The sequence below is a fragment of the Silurus aristotelis genome (genome assembly GCF_946808225.1).
Source record: "Silurus aristotelis genome assembly, chromosome: 28".
NCBI classification, from domain to species: domain Eukaryota; kingdom Metazoa; phylum Chordata; class Actinopteri; order Siluriformes; family Siluridae; genus Silurus; species Silurus aristotelis.
This window is the reverse complement of record NC_139601.1, coordinates 10,173,907-10,192,799: the sequence shown is the minus strand read 5'-3', so window position 1 is coordinate 10,192,799 and position 18,893 is coordinate 10,173,907. Positions and strand designations below refer to the sequence as shown.

The 18,893-nt window shown below is 36.6% G+C and overlaps 1 protein-coding gene and 1 long non-coding RNA gene across 2 annotated transcripts in view; one reads left to right on the top strand and one right to left on the bottom strand.

Moving 5' to 3' along the window:
• The first annotated feature begins 380 nt into the window (after positions 1-380).
• On the top strand, positions 381-3,883 carry LOC310722057. Its single transcript, XR_014532285.1, has 2 exons — positions 381-3,550; positions 3,598-3,883. It is a non-coding gene; the product is annotated as an uncharacterized lncRNA (long non-coding RNA).
• Positions 3,884-4,129: 246 nt separating this feature from the next.
• The window catches only part of fbln2 (fibulin 2), a 71,451-nt gene continuing 56,687 nt past the window's right edge, over positions 4,130-18,893 (bottom strand). Inside the window, exons 12-18 of the mRNA XM_083534332.1 lie at positions 15,741-15,884; positions 14,562-14,690; positions 13,808-13,933; positions 12,684-12,800; positions 12,131-12,259; positions 9,429-9,552; positions 4,130-4,997 (exon numbers count right to left, since the gene is read on the bottom strand). Of these exons, the coding sequence (XP_083390458.1) occupies positions 4,643-4,997; positions 9,429-9,552; positions 12,131-12,259; positions 12,684-12,800; positions 13,808-13,933; positions 14,562-14,690; positions 15,741-15,884 (1,124 nt within the window). The 3' untranslated portion in view covers positions 4,130-4,642. The remainder of the gene's footprint in view (positions 4,998-9,428; positions 9,553-12,130; positions 12,260-12,683; positions 12,801-13,807; positions 13,934-14,561; positions 14,691-15,740; positions 15,885-18,893) is intronic.

Below are 18,893 nucleotides of genomic sequence, written 5' to 3'. Positions count from 1 at the left end.
ACCTGACATCTTAGATAATTTTTTTTTTATCTTAAACTGTATTCTTTTCTGCAAGTTTTCTCCTAAACAACATACAGGTTGAAGTTTTAGACAGTTTTATTATATGTACTCTGCTGATGTTACAAACCATGATTTGGATTTGTGTTGTCTGGTTTCTCCCTTTTCATCTCAGACTGTGGGAAAGGGATCTATTCAAAGTCACACTGTCATTATAATGAAACACTTCAGTACTACAAAACAATTTCCATCTTCCCAAGCTAAACAAACTAGCATTACATCTACATTGCATCATTGTGTACCACTCTAAAATACTATTGAGCACTTACTGTAACTTATTTCAACTGTAACTTATTTCAATTCATGTTTGAAAAACTCCTGAGCAGACAGCAAACCAAAATATTTGTAAATGAAAGATCAGTTTTTTATTTGATACACAGCTTATGACAACAATCATGACCATAGCAAAAGGTTTTAAAAAGAGAGTTCTTCAGTTCATTTATTACTGCTGTGCAATAAGTCGCTGAATTTTTACATTTTAGCTTAATTCATTTAAATTCAATTAAATTCATTTTTATTTGTATAGTGCTTTTAACAATGGATATTGTCTCAAATCAGCTTTACACAGATGTGGTAAGAAATAATTAATAAAATAGTTTTTTATAAGTGTACATTTGTCCCTGATGAGCGAGCCGGTGGTGACTGTAACATGGAAAAACTCCCTGAGATGGAATAACCGAATGTCCATGTATTACAGATAAACAATGTTAAGGTGTGCAGTGATGGTGATCAAATGCAAACTGCAGTCCTGTGTCAACTCAGAAACCTGACAAACAGGCATGCTTTGGCTCTGATGTTTGCATTTTTGCATTGCAGGTGAATTGCATTTTCAATCCTCCAGACTGACAAAAATGAAACAGTCAGTTCTCAAGTCAATGATCGATGCTGCTGCTTCTGCATGTGCACAGAGAGCACACAAAGCTGCCAACTTGACTGTACTTCTGTACAAGGAACATTCCTACGAATTTTAGAAACTTACTTTACACACGTATTTACTGACATAAAATGTTGAAAGTTACAGTTGTTATCTGGAATTTAAAAAGGCATGATTATATGGATAATTATCAAAAGATTTGACTGTGTGACAGAAAAGAAAGTGAGTAAATCTTTTGAGTGTACTGTAGTTCACGGCAGAGTATGATCAGTGCGCAATCTTCTAAGCACAAATATGCGCTGTTAATAACTCAACAGAATTTCACTCTATATGTCTGGAAATCTTGTTAATGGCAGGGTTTGTAGAAGTAAATACTTTTAATAAGCTTGTCACTGCTACTGAAATGTAAGATTTATTTGATGTGGGTGGGCACAGGTTGAGAGAAATGTGCGTTGAAATGTTAGTGCTATAATAAAGCTCAGGTGATTTTTCACATTGACTTTAATGTTAAGCTGTAGAGCATAAGATAGTTAAGTTTCAAGATCTGCTGCCCTGCCCAAAAGCGTTTGAAGTGGAATGCCAGCGATCAATCCTAAAGTCACTGTTCACTGATGAAAGCCTTTGTCGACCTGACCCAGTACACAGTGCAAGATAATGATCATCTTCTTTTAACTTCAAGTTCCCATTCTTGATCAAAGGGTGGCAGAGCACTGAGATAAATACTGCATGGGTGCCAGTTCTCTACACATTGATGCATCAGATTCAGAGCCTTGTGTGCCAGCCTAGTTTTATTTCATGTAATTATTAACACCTTTATGCTTTATTAATCATGCTTGGAGGATTTGCCTGGTTCAGTGGTATAGGATGTTGACTTTTAATGAGAATAGCTGATGAGAGTTCACAAAATAAAGCCTGGCAGATTAAATATTAATTTATTCATTCAATTATTCGTCATCATTTAATAGTTTAGACCTTGTCTGGTTCATGGAGGAATCCCGAAAACAAGGTCTAAATATAGCATGTGCATTAGTCATTAGTTCCACAATCAAATCTTTTTTTAAAACACTTAAAAAGAAGCGTTCTGAAGAATGTGACTGTGCATGGACAGTGATGTGATTTTCTCTTTATATGTTGTTTGATCTGTTTGTATAAATAATTAACATTAGAATGTCAGGACTTTGACATCAAGGCTTTAGCACCACAGCACTAAATTAAATTAATATTTATAATACCACACCTGTAAATTGATTTCCAAACTGAATCTAAAACTTGTATTATTCCTAGTGTAATCAATTAAGAAATAAGTAACCATTAGGCATATCAGTAATTTAATAAGACGCTCATGGGTGCATCTTAAACAGCGATTTTGTTAATTGCGATTTAGTCTATGAAGAATAAAGAACAAAAAATGCATTACTTTGATAGCAAGGCTGTTTGACTAGTTCTGCTAACCTGTTTAACAAAAAAATTAAAAATAAATAAAAAACTCCTGATGGATACACTATGTAGACAAATGTATTAGACCTGATATATGTGGTTGTTCTGTTAATACAAAGTTGGAGGCAGACAAAAGGCTTGTTTCTGCATGACAATTCCCCTGTGTACAAAGAAAGCACCATGAAGATATAGTTTACATTAGTTGGAGTTACCTCTTAAACTGCATTGTAGATTATAATCAGAAATTAAAATCCCAGTGCTTTTGTATAAATTATTCACACTTAGAATGGCATAGTCCCAAATTACAGGATTCCAGGGCGTCAATTTGAGATGGGTCCACTGACTCCACAACATCAAGCTCAGTTTTATCTAAAGATTCATAATTTCCTGTTACTATCTTTATCACAAGAATGAGCACTTGCTTTCCTGGAACATAGTCACTTATATTTAGCCAAGCTGATAACAAGCACTCAGAGAAAGACGATAATCAGTCAAAGGCTGCACACTCATAGATGTGTGTAGGACACCACCTGAATGGCAGGAAGTGGATTTAGGTTCAATTTAGCGAACATCATAGAAACTTTGGCATAGTCAAATGGAACATGCTGTGTTAACCTCTTGTAGGAGATAGGCTTATTGATAAGTTAAACTAAATGCAATTATGCTGTGTTATTTTAATGTATTTAGGCATTAAAAACTGTCTAATTGTCTTGTGAAATCGTCTTATAAATTTTTTTTTACAATAAGACCTATGAATTACTAAACAAAAATGACTGCAACTTCATCTTAAATTCAGCAATTCTTTTCAAGAAGTATCATTTACTATACAACTATTATATAATTATATTAAATTGGCTTGGCATCTCTCACTCCACTTAGTGAGGCAGCAGTCTGAGGTTATCTAAGGTGCTGTGGAACTCACAACTGTACACCCTTTTCCGATACCCACACAATGGGGAGGGAAGGTCGAGTGGCCTCTAGGGTGGACCAGCACATGATAGCACATGGACTGATGAGAACTTCATCAAGAAGTGCGCCTACACAATCCTTGGTTTTAAAGGCAGGTCCAATAAGCTAAAAACAGACTACTTTTCCACAACGTGATAACATGTGAGATTGTTTGACATTCATGGTTGATGAGGTTCAAATCTGCCAAATTACTATTAAGTCTTGGACCCAGATGTGAAGAATTCGATTTACATTTATTTTGTTGGCCAGAAGTAGAAAAGTAAAAAAAGCATCATAGTACACAATGTGCAAGATGCAGTTTTGCTGTTTACCAACAGGTGGTGGTCTTTACCTGCTGATTCAGAGAAACAGGCTTTAAAATGAGTAATGGTGACAAATCGGTTCCTCATTAAAAATGCTTATTGTGGGTCTGCAATTTATTGCTTGTTTATTGATCCACTTATGATTTGGTAATCACTTTGACATTGTAAAGATTGGATGAAAAAACAATCTGATGCTTTTACCCTGAGAGGATTAGATAACACATGAAAAGATACAGAAAGCCAACCCCCCCCCCCCCCCCAAAAAAAAAAAAAAACCCTCCATACAGTCGTGAAAAATGCAATGTCCTCAGTGCTGTATTGTAGCTCACACAGACTCCAAGTGTGAAGGTCAAATGTGCTTTGCAATAAGATATATGAAACGAACAAGCAAGCTACAAATAGTAGAAAATATTATACATCCTTTCAGTTGCAAAATATTAATCACAGTAATTACAAAAGATGTTTTGGAAATATGTCCCTTATAATATATATAATATATATATTTATTGACTCGATAACTTTTAGAGAACAGCAAGTAACTGTTTACAAAATGACTGAAATTTTTATAGTGGCTAAAAGAAAGGAATGTAGCACTGTGAAAGGAAAGATTAAAAATTTAATTTACCACTCCATCCTCCCCACCGTTCTTCACTGCATGGAAGTACTGCTTTGGAAAAACATCAATTAGACACTATAGAAAATGTTTCAAGAAATCATAATTGTTTCAGAAAAATAACATCTACCATTGAGTAATTTGTATGACTTAGAAGAAATGTAGATGAATATCGAAATATTTTTGCCAGTCTTTGCAGTTTGCATATTCCCTTTTTGACTCAAGCCATGACAGAACACAAGCTGTTGGATTCCTGTAAAAAAAGCACCATCAAACCTCTTTTTGGACAAGCGTCTTTCAAATCTGTTCAGCAAAGCAGCTAATGAGATATTCTGGCAACTGCCTCAGGAACTTAGCACCCTATGAAATGTGATGCAACAGAAAGTGTCATCACATGGAGGAAGCTGTAATAAAAACATAGATGCGGGTGAGGAAAGTGTTAACGGTGCCCTGGCGCAGCAACTTCATCTCCACATCAATGAGAAAGTCACGTGGTCCATGAAGCTGACGATGTAGGTACACAGCTCCGGTAAAGCTGTTAAGGCGACGTGTGCTGAAGTAACCTTCTTCATTGCCACGTGGGATGCTAATCATGATGCTATCACCTGAGTAGGCTGGAGATGGGCTGATGCGGAAGATCTGCGCCGGGATGACGATATTAGTCTGGAAACTAAGTTGGAAATAGGTAATGCGGAGTGGCATGTTCTGGCACTGAGAGCCGAAGCAGCTTACCCGCTCACAGCGTCTATAAAAACATTGGTAAGAAAGAGATGGACAATATGATGTTATTGTAAACCATCTTTTTGCACAAAGTTTTCTTCAAAATGTAACTTAACTTTAATAGTGTATACTTTCTTATTACACCATAACAGTTACCAATTAAAAAAGATAAAAGTGCATGACCAGCTGTTGAAACATTTCTGTCTGCCATTCTTACATTACAGTTTATTAAAGTTGAATGTGCTGACATATTTTGTTAGTGTGACACCCCTGATTGGCTACAAAAAGAGAAACAACTACACAAAGAGAAACAAAAAGCAGGCCCCTGTGTCATACTTTTTTAAAACTTTCAGCCACAGGTGGCTATGGGATTAATGTGGTTTGCAGTCTCATTTGGCCAGTTGCGAACTTTGACATACTAAGTATATGGATGTTCTACTTTGGTGAGTCAAGTCTCATCAATCACAATGTTTTATACCATACTGCTATTGAATTCTCTGATCTGATTGGTCAGAAGGCGATTACTTCAGCAGCAACTCTGACAGAAGTGATTGTGCTCTGACAAATTCTCCTACGTATTGAGACATCCAATCAAGTGATTTTGTGGATTTGCATACCATCTTGATATCCATGAATTCAAGCTTCTTCATACATTTTAGTGCTGTAGGTATTTACTGATCACAGTGATAAAGCAGACAAAATAGCACAACATTCTTAAATGCGTGCTACGTTAGGAGTGTTTGAAAAGGCAGATAAGTTAATGTAATGTAATTACAAGTTTATGTTAATGTGTTTGTTCTAAAACTTTACTATTTAGATAGTAACAGCTCATTCACAGTGACTTGTATAGAACACACTTTACATAGGGGGTTCAATCATACCAACAAAGGGCTGGTAAAGCTGCAGGCTTCAATGCTAACCACATAAGCAGTACACCTGATAGTTAAAAGGAAATAGCGATGAGGTTGGAATTAAAAGCCAGCAGCCACACTGACCCTTTGTAGACAGGACTAAAGACCAATGCTCTACATAATATAATATTAAATGGATTTACAAAAAGTCTTAATTATTATCATTGTTTATCTTTTTTTAAAGGGAATAAGACCGGAATGAATAAAGCCATCAGTACTTGGAAATTACATTCGATTCTCTTCAATTAATGTTAAGAGGGACAAAAAGACAGGCATCTTTTCTCAGAACTGTATGGATCTGACTTCTGTGTATGATTTATGCAGCATTAAGCATCTGCGGCTGACCTATGTGTACATTGTTATGTTTGATCTATGCATATTATATATGGTATTTTATCTTTATGCATGGTATACTGTATGTAGTATTTGCTCAATATTTTGTTTCAGTGATGTGGAATTAACATTACATTTCTGTGGCTCCTCACCAAAACTGTGCCTGAGATCTACTAAACACACTTTGTGTGAAGTGCAAACAACATTTAAAAGGACCATGGAAAATCTGCAAATACTCAACAACAAAGTCATCAAACGACTCAAGGAAAAAAATATAAAATGCAAGTTCAAAAACAAAGACAATGTGTTAATAAATAACATTCTTATTAAATAGACTTATGGGGAATAACATGGAGGGCAGTAACATGGCTAATATGCACTTAAGTGCACTTTTACTACTAATGGGTTTTTTCCTGTTGACTGTTTCTAATACATTGTCACAAAGAAGATTTTTTCTTATTAATGAAGAAAGACATTCATATGTTTATGAGTTGCCAGTAACATTAAAATAAGTTTTCCTTAGGAGTTCTTTTAACACTTGGACACCTATACATTACACTCGAATACAGTATATTTAAGTTAAAAAAATGTTAAAAAAAACGTTCAAGGTATTTAGAAATAACAGAAACATTTTTGTGTGAATGTTATTTATAAGGGACTAAAAAGTAATTTTAACAAACTAACAATCATACTAGTTGGTTGAGGCCTATACTAGGCCTTTTCTGCATGTTTTCAGTTCTTGCTGATTCTTGGGGCATTTTGCTTTTAGTTTTCATCAAGTAAAATAAATACTGTAATTTCCGGACTATAAAGCGCACCCATATATAAGCCGCTCCCACTGAATTTGACAAAGATTTTTATTTTGAACATAAAAAGCCGCACCTGTCTACACTGAAACTAATGAACTTTTCACAGGCTTTAACGACAGTGTCTGTTACACGGGATGAAATATGTTGTGGCTCCTTTAAGAGCAGAGCGGTATTTTGGGAATAGCCTGCCACCGCATTTTTCTGGTATTACTGCGTGTGTGCAAGACTGAGGATTATGTCCTTATTATTTTCTGATGCTCATTTCTAAGTTTCTTTGACTAACCCGTAACGCTGTTGCCAAGAAAAATAAAAAAGCAAGAGTTTTGGAAACCTGTCTGTGCTTATATGATTTCTGTTGCAACTGGAGTTAGCGAGCTATCCCATGACCCAGACTCAACGCGTTACAACGGCTTGTATCTAAACAGTAGCCTGGACTTCCTGCTTCTTTGTCTTAAAAAAGTCTTGGGTTACTTGCAAAGCATACTCCAAGTCCAAAGAGAAAGTATTTGTTCGAATCTGAGCAGTAATATAGTCTTATACAAAATTCATCCTGCTGCTTTTGTCATAGGCAGGCATACATATCCATGTCATCAGATGACATAGTAAGCTTTAAATCAAGCAGTTCCATCCCTTTTCCAGGCTCTTCTATTTATATCATTCTATTTTTAATCTTTGTATTTTAAAAAGAGATGCCATCTGTAAGATGTGCTAGACAAAAAAGACTGACACATGGAGGCCTAACTTGCAACTTTTTTTGCAACAGGGCATAAGATCTTCTGTTGCTAACCTTTTTGTTGCCAGATACCACATCCCACCTTCAGCAAACTTTTTGTTAGCCAGCAGCTGCATGTCAATCTGGATCAAGTCCCACGGGATTTTACAATCAACTGTTCTTAACCACTTTCTGTAGTGTGTCCCATTTCGATTTGAGGATATCTAATACATACTCAGAACAGATGTTTCTTTACGCTATCCTAGCAACTTGATTAGGCCTTGCAGTGTATTCTGTCCCAGTTTGCATCTTACACCCTGCTACTATATGCTGTACTGTTTCAGGGAAGTCTTTGTGCACAGCCTGCACCTTGGGTCTTGTCATCTCTGATAGACCTTAGCCGCTATGGATTTTGTGCATAGGACCTGTACTTGTGCTGCGTCTAGCTGCCCTTCCAAGTTGGCTTTTTCTAGCCACAGATAGGATTTCTCAATGCCAGCCATTCACTCTATTTGCTGATCATGCATATCTCTGAAGGACTTGGGTCTTCCACAATATTTTATTTCTCTCCTCTTCTTTCAACTTCTCCTAGGTTGTCTTCTGCTGTATGAGGCACTCTTTTAGCAGTTCGTCCCAAGGTGTAATCCCTTGTATAATTCTGGATAACAGATGTGAGATCTCCATCATTCTTAGCTCTTCCCATTACTCATAGGGTCTCAGGGTGCTGATCTTTGGGTGAAATCCTTTGTGCATTTTAAAAGTTTTGGTGTCTAGACCTTTGGCCAGCTTACATTTCCATTCCATATAGTATAAGATGTATAATTTTTATTTTATTTTATACTGTGTATCATACATAGTTCTGCTCTGATATGTTGAGTATATGATACATATGAGAATATAATAATGAAAAAAATCTCATATATGACAAAACTTGGCCCAATTATACCTGAAAATTACACATCTGGCCAACTCTGGGTGCATTTGCATTGGGTTTTGTGTACCGTAGATATGTATGTGTTTGTGTGTCTCTCACAGTTTGGCTTTTCCAGTAGAACCTGTACTTAGATTGGACATTCGTGTGTGAAATAAGCTCTTTTTGATCAGGGACAGGCTCCTTCATTTCTCAGCCTAATGGAAACCGTGCTTGCATGGGGCTGGGCTCAATAAACCTGTCACCAGCATGGATTTCCTTACTTAACAAGGTCATTGCTGGAACACACAGGGCCAGAGGGACAGAACCCCCCAACCCCCCACCACACACACACACACACACACACACACACACACACACACACACACACACACACACACACGCACACACACACACACACACATACACACACACACACACACACCGTGAGATATGCATAAGCTTTCAAGAAGCACATTCATGACCAGTGAACCATTTTACGTCTAATGGTTGTTGGTGCTGGTAGACATTTCTTTCTAGGTTGAAAAGATACAAAGCGTGTGCGCACACACACACACACACACACACACACACACACACACACACACACACACACACACACACAAACACAAATTGTAAATTAACACTCACCAGACAATAATTTATATACTGTACTTGTATTACAATTTGTGATTACAGTAGCAGAAAAATTCTTGGTTAAGTTGGGTATAAATACAAATGTCTGTAATTAATATGGGTATTCATTTATAATATCACTCACGTATCTGACACCTTCTTGTAGTTCTCAGGGCATGTAAAGGATAGGCAGCGAAATCCTCCTTGGATGTTGTAGCAAGTTTGGCCTGCTGAGCAGTTGTGTGTTCCTGTTGCACACTCATCAATATCTAAAACACATAAAATGTCGATGTCAGTTAAATAAGTCAATGTAATTCTTTAACATCAAATCTTTGTCTTTGGGTTGTTGATGTTTAGCCACATGGCTGTGATTTTTAATGATATTATGGTTGTAAAAATTATGATTATTCATTATTGCATTTGTCATGGTTATTATTTAAAAAATCATCTTAGTCCAATGACATAAATCTGAGGTTAAATCAGCCAAGTATAAATAACAATAGCTTAAATCAACCTGCAAGTCTAATGCAACTAATTAAAACTAAACCTTTGTTATTATGATACAAAAACAGATTTCAATCTTTTAAATATCAACAACTAAGTTTAACTAGTCTGGGTTCTGTAGGTGGATATTTGGATATTTAGCAAAAAAACACCCTGAAATAAAAAAGTGCTTTCAGCAGCTGAAGGTATTTTACTTCTCTTTCTACTTACTAAACATTACTAAATGAAATTGAAGTTACTGTGTAGGTTTATTGTTTGCTATTTGATCAATGTTTTTGCAGTAGCAAGTCTAAAATCAAAACACAAGGCAACATTTGCAAACTAAGAGACCTGCATTCAATTCATTTAACAGCATTTTCATATCATATGACAATCTTAGAAGAAATGCAATTAGTTAAAGTAATTCATTTTTTGTAAATAAAGTGTTTTTCTCTGCATTAAACTCCCAGATTAAACCAAGCAGAATTTCGTAAATCTGCCTTCATGCTCAGTGCAAGATGATTTAGGTTAAATCTGGTACGTGATGTGCTGCTCTTTGTTTTGCCACAAGTCAGTAGCCACTGCTGCAGCTGTAATTAATTATGAATCTCATTCTACAGATGCAACGTTCTTGTTACAGCTCGCCAGCTGCATTCCACACACCATTACTTTGAGCTTCTTTCTCCCTTATCTTTCTCTAGTACTGCTTCTGTCAATCTTTCCATCTTTTTTCAGAAGATCATGAGGAAAGATGTGCTGTTTGCCCACCAGTGTGTGAAAAATTAAATGGTACTTCACTGGAGGTCAGGGTATTACACTTCAAGTTGCTTGCAAATTAGAGAAGAGAAAGATAAGGAATGTAATGATAAGGAGTGTAATCCTTGAATATAAGATTTATGCAGACAATACAGCAACCAATTTAAATGTTGGATTTTTATGATGATAATTTAATTACAATTATGGAATGTTATACATTTATATCAGTTGCAGAGTACAAGTAATTCCACTGAGGCAAACCTAAAAACAATCACCCAAAAACATGTGGTGCAGCACAAATCTGCTCCATATACATGTTAAGAGCACCTACAGTGTAACATTTTAACACCCTTTAAGTGTTATACCTACAGTGTAACACTTCAATGGTACTAAAAAGTTGGGGCTGTTTGAAAGAAATACAATAAATAACTTACAGTCTTATATGTCAGACAGAAATCATCTGTATACTGTACTTTCAGCACTTTGGCAAAGTAGCCAGTACAGTGACAATAACGTCTATCCACAAAAATGTATTGCTTCTTTCTGAACTGCACTCCTCACTCAGTCAGCTGCCTTCTAAGTTTCATTTATTCCTTCTAATTCTAATCCGGGGTAAGCCGTTCTCCATTCTTCAACCAACCAACAAATTAGCATTCTAGTGACAACTGATTTGAATACAAGCTCTCCTAGACTTTAAGCTTACATTAATTCACTGCAATTAATTATCACTGTTTATGCCTTGAGGCAGTTACATAGTGAACAGTAAATTATGTACATTACTAGCATCCTGATACACTTTGCTACCCTGACTGACCATGTACAACATATGAGATGCAATATTTATGATCCAGGAGTACTACAACAAATCACGTTGTACTCCGTGGGTATCACATTTGCCCCTAAACCTTTAAAAAAATGTCAAATAAATTTACTGCCATTATTGTGGCACATATTTCACAACGTTTCTTGGCTGCTGCTCCCAAAGTCTGATTTTAATCCTTGTCTCTTAAATGATCTAACCCTCATTTCCTGTCTTTTACATCTTTGCCTGTTTAAATACACACTTAACTAACATTTGCAACTGTTCCATTAACTGCTTGCAATTGTAACCAACCATCTCTTTCTGCATGAGGCAAGAAGAAAACAAGGACTTGCCTGAATTTAGGAAAACACAAAAAAGCAGAACACCAGTGAATTATATGTGGGTTTGAACTGAATGTAGTTTTCTTCAAACTCTAAAGTTAAATAAAGTTAAGATAGTTTAAGTTCAAATGTATATGAGCATATAAGGCTTTACTTTGTAACCTATCAGTAAAAATAAATTGTATATCATTCTTATTTTTTAATATATACACAAAACCTTTCACACACTTGGCAATCTTCTTGTTGTCAGCAGTGTGCGAAAAAGTTAGAAAGAAGCAGAGACAGGAAATTAAAATGAACTTTATAGTATTATTTATATTTAAACACCACCCACAAGACTTTTTAAAGCATGACAATAACATGCTTTATGTGCGATATGTGTTGATGTGACTTTTTAAATAATGTTTTTACTGTTCATTAGAGGACCTAAACCAAAATTGTTAAGTCATAGAAAATGACCTTTACCTTGACATGTGCGTCCATTAGGTGACATAGAATAGCCATGAGGGGGGCAGGCACACTGGTAGCTGCCTTGAACATTCACACACTGGAAGGTACACATGTTCCCAATGCTTTGAGAGCACTCATCAATATCTACAATAAAAAATATATATTATGATAAGTTGGTAAACTTATTGCACTGTGAGGACATACCAGGAAGGAGTGTGTATTTATACTACTATATGCCACTTTCCATTTAGAACAATAGCATCTGTCTTAAAAACAACATGAAAATAATCTTATCACAATAATATTGATCTGGTGTGTCTCCATTCTTAGCTTTGATCAATAAGTTAACAAATTACTAACTATTCATGCCCCTTGCTTCTTTTCATATCTTGTATAGATTGTTTTATTTATTTTTTTAAGGAAGTGAAATGAGAGCCAGGCTGTTAAATATATAATATGTTACCTGTATAGATTTATTAAAATACATTCTCTCTCAAAGTCCACTCATCTGTATGAATGCAGTAATTGTAGGCATGAGTATGAAAGCATTTAAAGAAAAGTGATTCACCTTCACAGGTGTGGCCATCCTCCTTCAAATAGTATCCCACACGGCAATAACACTGGTACGAGCCATAAATATTAGCACACTCCTGACTGCAGGGACTGTTGTCACATTCGTTAACATCTGCATATAAGGGGGGAAAACATTAATTATGACATTATTTTGTCAGTCTTGAACTAAAACTAGATTTCAATTACAACAGGGAAGCAATATAAGGAAAATATAACCTAAATGTACATTGCTACTTTATGTTAAATTGTAAAATGATTAATGGAGCTTTATATTTACAATCAATATCAAGATCAATAAACAGTTTTCAGATATTCTGATTTTCTACTGTGCAAATGTAAAAATATAACATCATAAACTGCATTTGTATCATTTTTAAATAAACATTTGTAGGATGTAACTTTCTTTCGGCTTCGCACGTTAGGGGTCGCCACAGCGGATCCTCCGCAGGTTTTGATCTGGCACATGTATTACGCTGGATGCCCTTCCTAACGCAACCCTCCCCAATTTATCCGGGCTTCGGACCGGCACTGAGAATGGTTTTCTGACCAGGGATCCAACCCTGTTTTTATTTCTATTTTTATCTGTAATAATTTAATGTTGCTGCATAAGGTGACATCCGGAATAGCACTGTGAGCCACAACTGACCAGCAAAGTCCTTGAAAGCATCCCACCTTAATGTCACTGCCTGTGTAATGTGACAAGTGAAGCTGTCATGCTTGATTACGGTCCTTGAATAACACAAAAAACAAGCTGAGAATAGACAAAACCATGTGTTTCCCTACTTACTCAATCTCCTTGCATTGTCTCCTTCCTGCCCATGCACTATCACTCTTCTGTCACTTTCAGTCTTTATTTCTCTTCATCTGGACCACAGACTCCCCGTCATGCTCAGTCATGTTTATCTCTCTCTGCTGCCCTTTTTCTCCCTCTATTTCTCACTTTCTTTTCACACTTATGATTAGTTTTTCTTACCCTAGCTCAGAATAAAGAATCCACTACCAACACTATCAACTATCAAAATGTCATAAATCACTCCTTAACGCTCCACCTAACAAACACCTCATGGGAAACGGAATGTGTACATGAGTGCAATTTACTGAGAGAAGAAAATGAACTACCTTCACAATTTTTGCCGTCGAAGGAAAGGAAGAAGCCTGCGGTGCAGGAGCACTTGTAAGAGCCCACAGTGTTTTCACATTTCTGAGCACAAAGATTCCCTGGGTAACGCCAACATTCGTTCACATCTGCCAGTAGAAGGAACATAGAGGTTCTATTGTGTTGTTCTGCTGCATGTTCTGTCACTTTAAGGTTAATTTCATTGTGGTAAACAGAATAGCCAAACCAATAAAAAAAGGTTTGAGGTCCAATAGAAGTCACACACTGTATTGTGACTTCATACTGTACTGTCATTATATAATCTTAATTATTTACATTTAGGATTATTCAAGTTAATCCTAATTAATTGCTACATAAATAATTGTTTCCAGATATGTAGTCTAAAGTGTTCATTATTATTTCTGTTTATTCTATTCTATAAGAAGTGTCTTGATCAAATTAATACATCATTATTATTTCATAATTATTTTTAGTTTAAGGTCAGATACTATGAACTCTATCCCATATTTAGTAAGATGTATTATATGATCATTAATATATTATTATATATTATATTATTGAAGCTATTATTTGTGCTTTTACATTTGCTCATCCAGCCACAAGATCATTAATGAGGTCAGATACTGAGGTTCAGGCAAGGATGAATAGGGTGCAGTCAGCTTTTTAATTTGTCCCAAAGATGTTCAGTGGGTGTTGAAGTCAGGGCTCAGTACAGGTCTCTGGTTCTCACCACGTGCAGGTGTGTGTTAAACCTACCAATGCACACACGGCGTATAGCATCATACTGGTAACCAGTCTGGCAATCACATCGGTAGCTGCCAGGTAGATTGTGGCAGATCTGACCGTCAGTACAGCGGTGCGTTCCTGTTGCACACTCATCCACATCTGCACACAGAGCAGGATGCAAACACATCACACCTGCTAGACTTCATTCTTCACTTCTGTTTCATCATTAAAATATTGTCAGAAACACCCACAATCATACAAGATTGTGACAATACAGACAATACTTTGCTTGCATGGTAGAATATTCCTAAAACCTTTGCATGATAAAAATAAAAAAAGTAAACTATAAATAGTATGAAATCAGTCTAAGACCAAAGCTAATTTAAGCACAAATTTTACAGATAGAAATATTTTCCTAATGTAAGAAGAGGTTTAATTCTCAGCTGAGATTTCTTCACTTTCTGTCAGTATTTAATGCTATAAGTAATTACTGTGATTAAGTTTAAGCAAGTAAAAAGAAAAAAAAGCAAATAATGAACACTTAGCCTTAACCAATAAGTAACAAACTAATGTTTAGTTACTAAAACTAACTCCAAAAAGTCTTATCTTTACACTTAGCTAACTTCAAGCTGGTAAATATCATAGCTGATATAGTCAACATTACATACTGTTAAATATTTATTGTTATTTACATGATTACTTTAATATCTAGATTAACAATATTGCAATAACTTACAGCACTTTTGTGTTTCTTTGTTAACAATACTTGTGTTTTATGAATAATTAAATGTATGGCTCATATTTAATAATTCAAAAGATAATGTTAGCTACACCAAATATTACTCTACAATCAACCTTTAAAACCTAATGTCCAAAATGTACATAAAAATACATATAAATACTACCACTAGTACGACTACTAAATAATAATAATAATAATAATAATAATAATAATAATAATAATAATAATAATAATAATAATAAACATATTCGAAAGTAGTGAACATGCCCATTATGTATTTTGTAAGTAGGCAAAAGAGAGAAAGTAAATTTACTAAAGTTAAAGAGTAGTAAAGCTTGTGAGTTTAATTGCCAGAGCTTTTAAAAATGTTATTATCTAAAACCATCTGTGTTTGTGTGTGTGTGTGTGTGTGTGTGTGTGTGTGTGTGTGTGTGTGTGTGTGTGTGTGTGTGTGTGTGTGTGTTCACCAATGCAGCGTGAACCTTCGGAGCTGGAGTGATATCCTCTGCTGCATAATATAATCTTGCGCTGGCAGGTGTACGAGCCCACAGTATTTATGCAGTTGAAGCCTGACATACATGGCTCTCTCACAACGCTGCACTCATCGATGTCTGAGAGACAGAAAGTGTTATATTAGAACAAACTGCAAATACAAAACATCAAAACTGCAGTCTTAACAACTGATCTTCATGGTTATCACTACGTCAGGGCCTAAAAACACCTTCAATCTAAAACACTGTTAGGCCAGGTTAATGCAGCATGGAATACACATGTCAAGAGCAAGATACAGTGAGAAAAATAAGTATTTGAACACCCTGCTATTTTGCAAGTTCTCCCACTTAGAAATCATGGAGGGGTCTGAAATGGTCACCGTAGCTGCATGTCCACTGTGAGAGACATAATCTAAAAAAAAAAATCCAGAAATCACAATATATGATTTTTAAACTATTTATTTGTATGATACAGCTGCAAATAAGTATTTGAACACCTGCCTATCAGCTAGAATTCTGACCCTCAAAGACCTGTTAGTCTGCCTTTAAAATGTCCACCTCCACTACATTTATTATCCTAAATTAGATGCACCTGTTTGAGGTCGTTAGCTGCATAAAGACACCTGTCCACCCCATACAATCAGTAAGAATCCAACTACTAACATGGCCAAGACCAAAGAGCTGTCCAAAGACACTAGAGACAAAATTGTACACCTCCACAAGGCTGGAAAGGGCTACAGGGAAATTGCCAAGCAGCTTGGTGAAAAAAGGTCCACTGTTGGAGCAATCATTAGAAAATGGAAGAACCTAAACATGACTGCCAATCTCCCTCGGACTGGGGCTCCATGCAGGATCTCACCTCGTGGGGTCTTAATGACCCTAAGGAAGGTGAGAAATCAGCCCAGAACTACACGGGAGGAGCTGGTCAATGACCTGAAAAGAGCTGGGACCACCATTTCCAAGGTTACTGTTGGTAATACACTAAGACGTCATGGTTTAAAATCATGCATGGCATGGAAGGTTCCCCTGCTTAAACCAGCACATGTCCAGGCACGGCTTAAGTTTGCCAATGACCATTTGGATGATCCAGAGGAGTCATGAGAGAAAGTCATGTGGTCAGATGAGACCAAAATTGGTCACAATTCCACTAAACGTGTTTGGAGGAAGAAGAATGATGAGTACCATCCCAAGAACACCATCCCTACTGTGAAGCATGGGGGTGGTAGCATCATGCTTTGGGGGTATTTTTCTGCACATGGGACAGGGCGACTGCACTGTATTAAGGAGAGGATGACCGGGGCCATGTATTGCGAGATTTTGGTGAACAACCTCCTTCCCTCAGTTAGAGCATTGAAGATGGGTCGAGGCTGGGTCTTCCAACATGACAATGACCCGAAGCACACAGCCAGGATAACCAAGGAGTGGCTCTGTAAGAAGCATATCAAGGTTCTGGCGTGGCCTAGCCAGTCTCCAGACTTAAACCCAATAGAGAATCTTTGGAGGGAGCTCAAACTCCGTGTTTCTCAGCGACAGACTGATCTGGAGAAGATCTGTGTGGAAGAGTGTGCCAAAATCCCTCCTGCAGTGTGTGCAAACCTGGTGAAAAACTACAGGAAACGTTTGACCTCTGTAATTGCAAACAAAGGCTACTGTACCAAATATTAACATTGACTTTCTCAGGTGTTCAAATACTTATTTGCAGCTGTATCATACAAATAAATAGTTAAAAAATCATACATTGTGATTTCTGGAATTTTTTTTTTTAGATTATGTCTCTCACAGTGGACATGCACGTGCGATGACAATTTTAGACCCCTTCATGATTTTTAAGTGGGAGAACTTGCAAAATAGCAGGGTGTTCAAATACTTATTTTCCTCACTGTATAAAGCTAAACTAAGTGCTAATTCACGTGCTTTGTGTGAAGAAGGTCTTTAGTTTTTGAAACCAGACAGTAATTTCACTGTTCCGACAACTTGTGGAAGTTCATTTAACTTCCTGGCTGCAAGACAAAAAAAGTACCTTGAAGAAAGTCTGCCTAGATACTGCATAGATACTGTCTACAAAGAATCCATGGTCACTTCCAAGGACACATGGAATACGACACAAAGTGTCCAGTCCGTGGCCTATTACAAAGCACCATCACATGTCTGCTACGGAGATCCCTTGCTCCCAGATGCACTGAATGTTTTCTATGCACAATCTAAAAAAAGATCATGATGGCAATGAAGACCTCCGCGTATAAATCAAGTCCAAAGTCAAACCACAAAATGCTGCTCGTTCTGGCAACATACCTGGCTGGGCGCTCAGGGAATTCAGGACATTATTCCCCTTTTTAAAGGACATTCTATCTTGAAGGTGTCCTAACAAACACCTGCAACAAGTCAACAAGTGAAACAATCATCACTGTGTGCCTCAAGACAACCATCTACCAAAAAAAAATAATTCATGACCTGCCTCAATGAATGGCTTATTACATTCACACCTGTTATTAAGTATAATGGACCTATTGTATGCTCATTTATCCAAAACATTCTACTGCCATCTACCTGTTTTTGACCTACCTGGACAAAAAATAACAGTTGCATGAGGGTGCTATTCAGACTGTATTTTAGCATTAAAGACAATCATCCCAACAACTTATAGGTCAGCTGGGCCTTTGGTATGACCACCCCCTCTGCATACAGTATGACTTTTTGACTCAATATAAATGCTATGAAAGAGCAGTTCACAGACTTGTGTAGAGGCAACACAAAATTTTTAATTCAATAAGATCAAAGAGTTGACTTCAGGAGGCCCTGAATAAACCACCCACTAAAGTACATCAGCAAATGTGTAGATAATTAAAAGCTCCATGTTTTTAGTGTGCACATCACCCAATGCCAGCAGCACTGTGGAATGACCTTTCCACCTCTCCAATGAAATTGTAACTCTCCTGCCATACCGGAGCATCTGTAATACCACCACTAACTGTGCAACAGCTTCTTCTCTGAGGCTGTCAAAACCTTCAATACTCACCTGAACTAATCATTATCTTCTAACAGCTGTCATTACCAGTGCACCCACACATTATAATAGCAATACAGATGGTCCCTGAGTTACAATGGTTGAAGTAAATTTTTTCGATCTTA